The sequence below is a fragment of the Lepisosteus oculatus genome, chromosome 14 (genome assembly GCF_040954835.1).
Source record: "Lepisosteus oculatus isolate fLepOcu1 chromosome 14, fLepOcu1.hap2, whole genome shotgun sequence".
NCBI lineage: Eukaryota > Metazoa > Chordata > Actinopteri > Semionotiformes > Lepisosteidae > Lepisosteus > Lepisosteus oculatus.
The window spans coordinates 7,262,822-7,273,586 of NC_090709.1; the positions used below are offsets into that span (position 1 = coordinate 7,262,822).

Consider the following 10,765-nt stretch of genomic DNA (forward strand, 5'->3'; position numbering starts at 1 on the left):
AATTTAAAATAATACATAAAGATCTGAACGTAAAACTTTTCTTAGCAACTAATTATGTTTTTTGACGCACAGACCAAGAAAAAATATATAATTATTTTGAAAAACAGACAAAAGTTTACGGTAAATAATTATTTTACTAAAAGTATATTACATTTCCATCTAAATTTTAAATAGAGTTATCTGTTTGTCTGGACAATAGAAAACAGGACACTTACTGGCTGAGCTGTGCAGCATCAGGACAGCGAAAGAGAAGATGGACAGGCAGCTCTCCATTGTCATCAGGACAGAGTGCAGCTGAGACCCCTGTCTTCACCCCTGAGCTCATAGGGTAACTGAGCTGTTGCTCCACAACCCGTACCCCCAGTAACAACACAGCCCCCCACCCCGCCAATCACACACAGCACTGCCTTTTCAGACTGACAGCAGGAACCTCTCACACAGGCGGGATGGCCAATCAGACAGGGCCCTTTCAGTCTTCTCCATATATATCAGAACCACATCACTGTTTCCTCTCCTGAAGACACTCCCAGCAGTGCTGAGGAGAGGAGAGACAGGAGCAGCTCTGTGTCTCACTGGAGGAAACACAGATACAGATACAGACAGCAGGGCTGCAGGTGCTAAAGGGGCAGAAAGGATCAGATAAAAAAAAATCTAATGTTTTCTAAAGATTTAGACAAGTTACCTAATTTTAAATAAGTATCAAATTATGTTAAATAAAATACAAAATAAAAATTGCAGGTGTGACGCAGTGTTCAGTTACTGGTGTCAGGAATATGGTCCTGTGTGTCTCGCTGTCTGTGTCAGGCAGTGTCCTACAAAGAGTCACAGAGAGGTTGTTGTCACTCTAGACAGCAGTGTGTTCTGATCCTGGTAAAGGACAGTATGAGGAGAGCCTGTCCTCAAGAGGGCAGTGAGGTCACTCAGGTCAGAACAGCTATACAGAACCTAGATGGACTGAATAAGAACTGGCTGTCCTGTGGCTTTGGTCAGAGATCAATAATCTAAATGAAAAGGAAAGAAAAGCCCAGCAGTGATTGTCCCCTTTGTACTGTGCCTGGTGGATGGACAGTAACTCTTCTAGTTGAGTCCCTCAGACCCTGAGTCTGTCCCTGTGCAGCTCCAGCCCACACAGATGTTCCAAGCCCTCCAGCTGTGACCCCAGTTTCTCTCTGTGTGGAGCTGACTGTGTGATTAAAACTCTCTAACAGCACAGTAGAGCTGAACAGAGTGAGGACACAGCTCACCTCCTCCTCCTTATTTTTATAGGTAGCAGTAGCAGTTGGAGAAGCAGTAAAATATTATTAGTAGTAGTAGCACTGGCAGCAGTAGTATTAGTAGTTGTGCTGTATTTAAACTTTCCTGTTAAATATAGCAGAGCTCTTGTGTTACAACTCCACCATACTAACTGCAGCAGCAGGAGCAGAAGAGCAGGAGTCAGTTTCAAATTTGAAAAAGCAATGATATGAAGATTTCTTTTAAAAATCAGTCCTTGTTAATACAGCCTAAAAGCTGTGATATAATGCAGAGCTTCACTGGAGCTGCAGGTCAGACTCTTCAGTGAGTCTGTGGTTTGTGCTCCTCTGAGCTCTTCCAGCACAGATAGCCAGGCTGTACTGGCTGTGGGTCTCAGTGTGATGAGGCAGCTGAGGGCTGATCTGTACAGGGAGACATACAGGGAGTCCAGTGTTCAGAACTCCAGTGCTGTACAGGGTGACAGGTCCTCTCCCCAAACAGTTATTTCTGTGTGTCTCTCAGGGATGAACAGGAGGGGCTGTTCCTGTCAGAATGGAGGCTGCCTCTCAGAGCTCCAGTGTCAGTATGAGGAGAAGCTCCCAGACCTGACTGCTGCCAGAGCCTCTGAGCCTGAGTGGCCATGAGCACTGAGCTCCTCAGCAGCTGAGAAAAGCTTCCTGTCTCCTGCGGTCACGATGTGGTTTTAAACACCTGCACTGTCTTCCTGCTCCTTCTCCTCTCTCTTCCCCTTCCTGTCTCTCTCACTGTGTGTGCTCTTATCTGTCCATCTCTCTCTCTCCTCTTCTCTCACTCTGACAATCTGTACAGAGTATCTGAAGGGGATGTAACATCACTTGGCAATGGAAAAAAAAATCTCAGAAGCAGAATAAAAAAAAAAACTTTATTCTGTTCTCAGTCAGATTCACAGCTCAGACTCATACACAGAGGTCTGGGTCCCTCAGTACTTTAGTACTGGAGATTTGTGTAAAACTTATTACAGGGGATTATTACAGATTTGTTTTACACAAATCTCCACAGAATAGAAGCCTGGAGGATCAGACTCCTGATCCTGGAAGTTCAAGGGCATCTCCTGGTTTTATTTCCACTCGAGCTGATTTGATGATTGAATTAACTGTATAACTGTCATAAGACTCTCTTTAACTGTATATTTATAAGACTGCCTGTGAATGACGTGTGGGAGACTCTGATTTCCAGGACTGGTGTGGAATCACACACAGAAAGGTCTTCTGTGTGATCTGAGTCCCACTGCTAAGAGCTATAGTCTGGTCAATTTATAACATCTTATTACAGGGACTTGGGCTCTTTCTCTTGTGCTTTACGGGATTACGCTACACAACTCAATAATCTGTGAAGTAAATTATTTTTTTCCTGCTTAATGAATTTAATTTCCCGGTTGTCGTTCTTCTTCTCCAGCTGTTATGAATCGCCTCTCCTCAAAGCCCGATAAGTTTTATTATTGGAGATGTTATATCTGTAAGCAAAGCCCCCCCCCCCCCCCCGTGCTCCGGACAGGAGTCTCCTTCAGCGGAGACGCGCTCTGCTCTGTCAGAAAGAGCGCTGTGACGTCACAGACACCAGCCAGAGCACCGGGATCAGAAAGCGAGACCGCGGGAGGAGGGTCAATGATCACTTATGTATCGACAACCAATTAATTCAGCTAAAAAACCTTAGAATCATCGATTAACTTCACAGATTGGTGAGTACTGATTCTTTTCTTTCTTTATATTCTTTAAATATCTAGAAAATAGTCAATAAAACCCGTATCGATTAAATACCATAGTGCGTTTAGTGTTCATAATGTTCAATCCCAAATTAAAGAATAATTATTTAAATTATTGTTTAGAAATTGTATTCTAGAGCTTGAAAATTATATTCCAAGTTGATAAATTTGTGTAGGTAACAGTTTAAATGCATTTTTCCACTGTTTACAAGTCATAAGTATGGTAACCACGGTGACACGTGCCACATCACTGTGCCCAGCTAGGTGTCTCGCCTTCGTCACAAACAGTGGTGTGACGTCACGGACTAATACTAATATGAGTGTATTTATATTTAATACTAGTGAGAGTACAATCGGTAGCTTTAATATTAATGCTAGTGTTCATGTCAGTATTAATGGTGATTGCGCTACTGATAGTTTTGATGCCCGTATTCATGTTAATATTAGTTATAATTATAGAGTTACTGTTAGAGTATTTACACTAGTAGTCATGTTAGTTTTAGTGATAACATTACTGTTATTATTAGTATTAGTAGTGTAGTAGTAGTTTGTGTCAGTGATAATAATAGTGTAATTCTTAGTGATAATGTTACTGTTTTAATGTTAGTGGCATTTGTGTTAGTGTTAGTTATACTGTATTTGTAGTTATGAGTGTGTGTGTTTTTGTTTGTGTGTGTTGGTGTGTGTCTATAAGTATTTGTAGTCTATGTGTGTGTCTGTGAATGTGTGCGAGTATGTGTCTGATTGTGTGTATAAATGTATGTCGTGTCTGTTAGTGTGTGTTGTGTCTGTGTGTGTGTCTGTGAATGTGTGTCTGTGAGTGTGTGTAGTGTATGTGTGTGTGTCTGTCAGTGTGAGAATGTGTGTCTGTGAGTGTGGGTTGTCAGTGTGTGAATGTGTGTCTGTGAGTGTGGGTTGTCAGTGTGTGAATGTGTGTCTTTGAGTGTGTGAATATGTGTGGGTGGGTGTCTGTCAGTGTGTGATAATGTGTGTGATTGTGTGGGTGTATATCTGTCAGTGTGTGTGAGTGTGTGTGTAGGTGGGCTTGGGCTCCACTGGTGTGTCTGACAGAAGTGACCCATCAACAGGTGTTGAGGTCCAGAGTCGCCTGAGAATGGAACCACTTTCTAGATTCCAGACCAACGTCCAGAGAGCTGTGAGTGCTCTGTTTTTTATCACTATTAGTAGTAATGACAGCAGTAGTAGTATTAATAGAATTAGTATTAGAATTTGTAGTCATGGTCATAGTAGTAGCAACAGAAGTAACAACAGTGGTAGTTGGATTATCCAAGCAGTTACTCCAGGAACTACAGTATTACACATTTATACTCTATTTTCCAGGCATGTTTTGTAAAGTGCTTTGATGTTCTGGATTAAAAGGCAAAATATAAGAAAAAATTGATTGATTGATTGATTTTGAGAGTGAAGTCTAGTCGAACTTGTTTGTCTAACTGAACTGTCCTGTCCACAGATGTAAACAGAGGTGAACAGAGAAGATGTCCAAACCCACCAGAGACTGGAAACAAGTTTGAGAGTCAGGCCCCAGACCCAGAGAGCTGTGAGTCCACTGCTGGTCTTCTTCATATTGTGATTCTTCCTCTTCTTCCTCCTCCTTCTTGAAGAAGAGAAAGACTCTACCTGACAGTGTGTGCATCTGCATGTGTGTTAGTGTGTGGGAGTGTGTGTCTGTGGGTGTGTGTGCTTGTGAGTCTAGTCCAGCCCATGTCTGTAACAGAACTGTATCTGACATCCCCAGATCAGGAAGGAGGTAACAGGAGACTCAACACAGGTTGTGGAGCCAGACCCAAGAACTGCATTATTATTAGTAGTAGTGAGAGGGTGAGTGTGTGTGAGGTTGTGTATGAGAGAGGGTGAGCATGTCTCAAACTCCATTCCTAGAGGGTCTGGTGCATCATCTGGTTTCCTGCCCAGAGGTCTTGATTACAAAGTTGATCTAATTTTTGAATGAAACAAAAAATATTCTAATACTGTACCTTTATCCAGACCTTAAATATCCAACTGTGCCTTGAATATTTTGAGTCTTCAACAGTGAGAGACATCAAAATATATTATTAAACACATTATTTCCACATCTTCTTATGAAAATAATTAGCTTAATTGTTTAATTGGCTAGCCCCTTTTGGAAAGAAAGCCTGGAGATGCACCTGGCCCCCCAAGTATTGTGATTAGGCTTGAGACCCGTGGTCTAGCAGAACTGGCCCCTCAACAGGTCTCGACAGGGATGTTGGGGATCATGAAGCGGTATAGACAAGGGCTGGACACTGCTTCTGAATCGAGAACAGACCACTGTCATGTAGGGTCATCTTGGCCAATGATGATGATGACAGTGTGTTTGTCTGTCTGGTAACTGTTTTCTCCTCCCCAGTGCCGCCAGGAGAATCTCCCTCAAGTGGAGAGAGGGATGGCCGAGCAGAGAGAAGGGCGTCACACCGAGACCTGGGGCAGATCTCACAGGAACGTGAGTATTGGCTTCAACAACATGGTTGGATAGCTTGTTCCACACACCCACCTCCCTCTATGTAAAGAAGTGCCTCCTGCTCTCATTATTAAATGCTCTTCCCCAAGTATTAATTCTGTTAGACTAAGAATAAACCTGTACTGAGACACAAACTTGGTTGGGTTCTGCTGGTGAGACTAAAGCAGTCATCTTGTTGACAGGTCTTGACAGAGACGGATGTGACCCTGAAAGGCCAGAGAGGGTCGACCAATACTGAGACTCTGAGCAAAGATTCTTCCAGTGTAAGACAACCAATGTGTTCCGCTCAGGATGATGCAGATGATAGTGTAGATAATGAAGGTGGTTATGATGATGATGTTGATGGAAAAGTGTTGATGATGATGATGGTGGACATGATGATTGTCATGATGAAGAAGGATATGGCGGTGAAGATGGTGGAGATCATTTATTAGAAATGTGATGAAGATGATGATGACGAAAATAGTGGAGATTGTGATGGTGGAGGTGATGATGATGGTGATGAAGATCGTAGGGGTTGTGATGGTGGAAGTGATGATGATGGTAATGGAAAATAGTGGAGATTGTGATGGTGGAGGTGGTGATGATGGTGACACAGTCATGCCTGTGTGTGGCTGTGTTTGAAAGGGAAGGTGGGGTTGGATCAGGTCTGCTGTTGTCATTTGATAGGACTGTCAGAGGAAGAGGGAGCAGACTCCCTGTGTCTCACCCCAGGCAGCTGAGAGCTGCAATTCTGTGAGCCTGATATGTCTGTGACGTCTATCAAAAGTTTGGTTTCAGCTGCAATGATGATGACTGTGATTGCTGGGAGACCAGGGGTAGGGCCTGGTCCTCCTGGAGAAGACCCTCTCAGTTTTCTCTCTGTCCTCCTCATGCCCTCTCTTTGCCCTTGTCCCCTCAGGCCAGCCAGCCAATCACCAGGCAGGAGACCAAGACCCAGCTGTGGAACTGCCCTAAGGGCCCGGAGAGGGATCTACAGAAGGACAGGGCATGGATCTCCACCTTGGCAGCCCCCATACCCCATTGCTCGCCCCCTCACCCACCCCCTCACCCACCCCCTGGTACACCCGCTCACCCGGGCCTGACCCCAGCGGCCCTGTGGCAGCTCAGGGAGGGCCTCCAGGTCAAGCTGGAGGGGCTGCTCCAGGAGGAGGAGAGCTGGGTGCGGACCTGGGATCAGAACATGATATCATCTATTCAGCTGGACTGCCTGGCGCTGTACAATGAAGTCCTTCCTGAGTTTGGATCAGAGGCTGCGTATGCGGGATTGGTAAATCCCTTAAACCACTCCCCCTTGCTTGAATCACACTGAGGTACACAGGGGCTGGGGTGACTCACCTCTCCAAGACACCTGTGTCATCCCACTCCCATTTCACCTCAACATGGTTCCGAGAAAATCTCCCGTCCCCAAGGGGAGAGAGACAGGAGCTGGACTGGGTCTCCAGCCCTCTGTTTATTCAAGATTATTCCCTCAGGAGGTGGGTGGGGTGGAAGACACACTGTCTACAGATCACAACTAGGGGCAGCTTAGAGCAGGAGGTGAGACTCTTGATCATAGATAAGGATAACAGTGAGACAACTCCCCCTCTCTTGACTCACTGCCTACTGATGATGTTATGAAGTGACACTCCAGCTCTTCCTCTTGGTGGTGTCTCAGTCAGGCAATTTGGAAAATCGTTAAGGGATGATGATGATGATTCACCTTTCTTGTTCTCCCTGCATGGTACAGGAGAGGGAGCCAAGATTCAGGGTCGTAATGATTAGGAATTACACAAAAACCTCAAATTAAAACACTGAAGACAACAGGCAAGACAATGGAAGCTCTGATAATGAAGGATTAGTTTGACTGCAGCAGACCTGGTCAGGACATCTTGAATGATTCTCTCTCCCTGTTTTCCCAGGATTTTCCCTTCCAGGGCACAGGAATCATGAAGCAGGACAACTACGAGGAGGCGAAAGAGGCGCTGAAATCCTACTTCGAAAACACAACGGTCAGGTGTGACTTCTCCGAGGTGGACAAGTGCTTCTGCCAGGCTGCAGCCGAGCTCGACCTCATCCTGCAGAAGTACCTGGGAGACGCTGTGGCCTAGGTCTGTGAATAGCAGGTTTATTTTCATAAAAGACATTTCTCATCCCCTTGTACTGTTGGTGTCTATTTCATGTAAAGGAGTCGACTTGAAAATAAAATGTTTAATTGACTTACAGAGATTCGTCATGAAGACGTGCGTCGGCTATATACTGCACAGCTTAAGGAACATGAAGACAAATCCGTTTGCTAATTGTCACCCAAAATGTCACAAATTAACCACCAAGCTGGTTTACGTGTCCAACCACCTCTTCCTACTTTGCAGTGAACACAATTCTTTCAGTTTCCTCTCTTGTATTTTCCTTACTGTTTTAAAGTCCCCTTCACCCATGTGGAGATGGATCCACAGACGAAAACCTGTGTTTCACCGTTTGTTTATGCAGTGTCAGTCTTTGGACTTGCAAAGCTCCAGTAGCACAATCAGTCAGTGTGCGGTACTTATATAGCTGTGCACGTTTTGCCATTCTACTGATATTAAATGAATAAGTCACTTGGCTATACCAACTGCATTAAACCTAAAAAAACAAGGGATGTCTGAGCAAATGCCCATAGATATCACTTGTTTTATAATACAACAGAAGAAAAGGTCAGAATACTGATTGTAATAAGCATTATTGAAAGGATTTAGCATTTAAAAAACAAATTATTATGATCCATTCACATCGATTGAGGGTCCCAGTTAGGAAAACCGAGTCACACCTCTGGTGTCGAGATGGCATACAACTTACTCTGATTGCTTGTTTAGCAAATCAGAATTTTGACCTGATAAAATAGCATCCTTCATTCCATTCATAAAAGACTGTATGAAGTGCTGGCTGTATTCCCACATTACATACCTAATTAATGGCCTAATCGAGAACACTGAACTAGTTTAGAAGAACCCCTATATAAACAAACAGCACTAAAAATAGGGCAAATCATTCCCCTACAAAAGTGTAAACCCAAAATATTAAATTAAAAATACGATATAAGACATCGTAATTATTTCAGGATAAAGTGGGCTATGCTTGTTTGGTTTCAAAAGAATGGGCAAAACATGAGTAGTTTAGAATTCTAATGATCAAAGCTGTATGTATTACTCAAAAGAAGTTATGATATTTCCCAAATACTGGACATTTTATCCTGTTTCTCCTGATCAAAGCAATACAAAATTCTTGGATGAGACATATGCAAATCAAAGATTTTAATTGGCCAACCAGAACCCTGTCAGACAAGGCATTAGAATGTCTTTGTCTGAAGCTAATAAATAGGGCAAGCCAAGAACCACTATCTGGAAGTTAGGCCCATTAGGACCAGAAGTTATGCCCTGATGTCTGGAAAGTTAGGCTGAAGATGACGGAACGTCAAGACCCATTGAAGCCAGCATACCAAGGAGAAGAAGTAGCAAAGAGCTCAACTGGACCAGGGAAGCAAAGTCCAATATGCTGCTCCATCCTCTCCAGCCAGCAGCACATCTACTTGCGCTCCACAGCAACACTGAATCAGCTCCTGAGTCACAGCACCACTCGCCTAACAAATCTTCACGAATCAGGTGGAGATTTCCCCATTATTCAGAATATAAGCAATAGGAACTTCTCTCATTTGCACACCTCTTAAAGGAATAGGTTGCATTCACCCTGGGTTCAATACTTGATAGCGTAAAATAGTTATCTTAATGAAAATGTTATTATAAATTTATGCCTTCATATATGTGGGACAAGCACTCTACTACTGAGCTACACCCCAACACAACAGTGTGACTGCAGAACTGATTTAGGAACATCCAGAAGCCCTCTGTACACAAGCAATCCACCACGAATGAAGAATGCCCGCAGTTTCCCGCTTTGGCGTTTCCTTTACTACAGAGTAAATTAATGGAAATGAAGACATAAGCAGGATCGTATTGATCGCGTTAAAGCTTCCAGTCACTCTGCTTGAATGAATCACTTATTTTTATATCCTGTTAGAACGTGGACAAATAACTATGGTGGAGCTGTGTAAGCAAACATTGAAGTTATTCCTATACCAGCCAATCTGAATAAAGGAGCAGACTCTTAAACTTTAAGAGACAAAAATAACACCTTATCATAGCCAATATTAATTAAAATGATATCACAGCAAAAAATTTAGTGGAGCTTTGAGTGAATCAAATTATTTTCCATTGGGTGTCTTAGTCTACATAACTTTTAAGGTGAGAGAGAGGATTGTGAAAATGTGGTTGGTGTTCTTGGAAGGGTGTTGTTAGTATAGTGGTGAGCAAAGATGTTTCTCAAGCAGGTTTGTTTCCCAGCCAACATGCCCATAAACGGTTTCAAATAGATCTATGAATCTCTGAACATACCTTTTAAAACTAGCATACTTGTTGACAGTGGCCCTTGCTCGCCAAATACCTTGACGCTGAGGAAGAGCACTACGGAAAAATACCCAACTCAACAGCGCATTGGTGGTTCTTGCTTTCAATGCAAGGAGCTGTATTTTTCTCACATCAATCATTATTATCCAGAACAATCGGTCGCAATTGTGATTATGTCCATTGTCTTCAGCAGTGTCGATACAAGATCCTCTGAATGAAGTAGATCACTAAAGAACTGCAAAACTGAATTCTGGAGAATCGTATTAGGAGTGATGTCTGCATTCAAGCAATCCCGTACTGATGCTGAAGTCTTTGAATATCAGCTCTCTACAGATGCAGCCATTCAAAACAAGCAGGCGATACTGCATTATTTTGCGGTGCACTTGACGCAGCCTACTGCGAGTTACCGTAAATTCTCGCATAGTACCTCATAATACCACGTGGTACTGCAAGTAAAATAATAGTATCCGGAATTTCCGCAAGGTGGAGCTAATAAAGTTCAACCTCTCATGTTTGAGCTATCGCCATCAAAGTCTTTAACGAAGATATTACTAATAGTATTAATAATGAATGACCTTGGACAAGCTGTAAACTCAAAGTATCGCCCTGGTCCACATTCTTTTTTTTCATTGACCGTCTTTGTAAAAGTAACACCACAGCATTTCGCAATCACGCATTTGTTTCCAATCAGGCAAAGTACAGTAATTTTTGAGAATCTCCGATTCACCATGCCTTTCACATGCTCATAAAAGAGATTGATTTAGGAACATAAACATATTACTGTATGCAAACCATACTGTATACAGTATGTATATGTATATTTAATGTTTTTACTGTGCCCGTTTAAGTAATGAATATTTATATGGAATTTTACCA

General features: G+C 42.9%; 1 protein-coding gene across 1 annotated transcript; it reads left to right on the forward strand.

Annotated features, from left to right (window-relative positions):
- Positions 1-3,969: 3,969 nt before the first annotated feature.
- On the forward strand, positions 3,970-7,602 carry LOC138242833 (uncharacterized). Its single transcript, XM_069198405.1, has 6 exons — positions 3,970-4,130; positions 4,446-4,532; positions 5,361-5,453; positions 5,654-5,734; positions 6,373-6,741; positions 7,373-7,602. The coding sequence occupies exons 3-6, from the start codon at positions 5,397-5,399 to the stop codon at positions 7,559-7,561; spliced, it is 696 nt and encodes a 231-aa protein (XP_069054506.1). The 5' UTR covers positions 3,970-4,130; positions 4,446-4,532; positions 5,361-5,396; the 3' UTR covers positions 7,562-7,602.
- Positions 7,603-10,765: the final 3,163 nt, after the last annotated feature.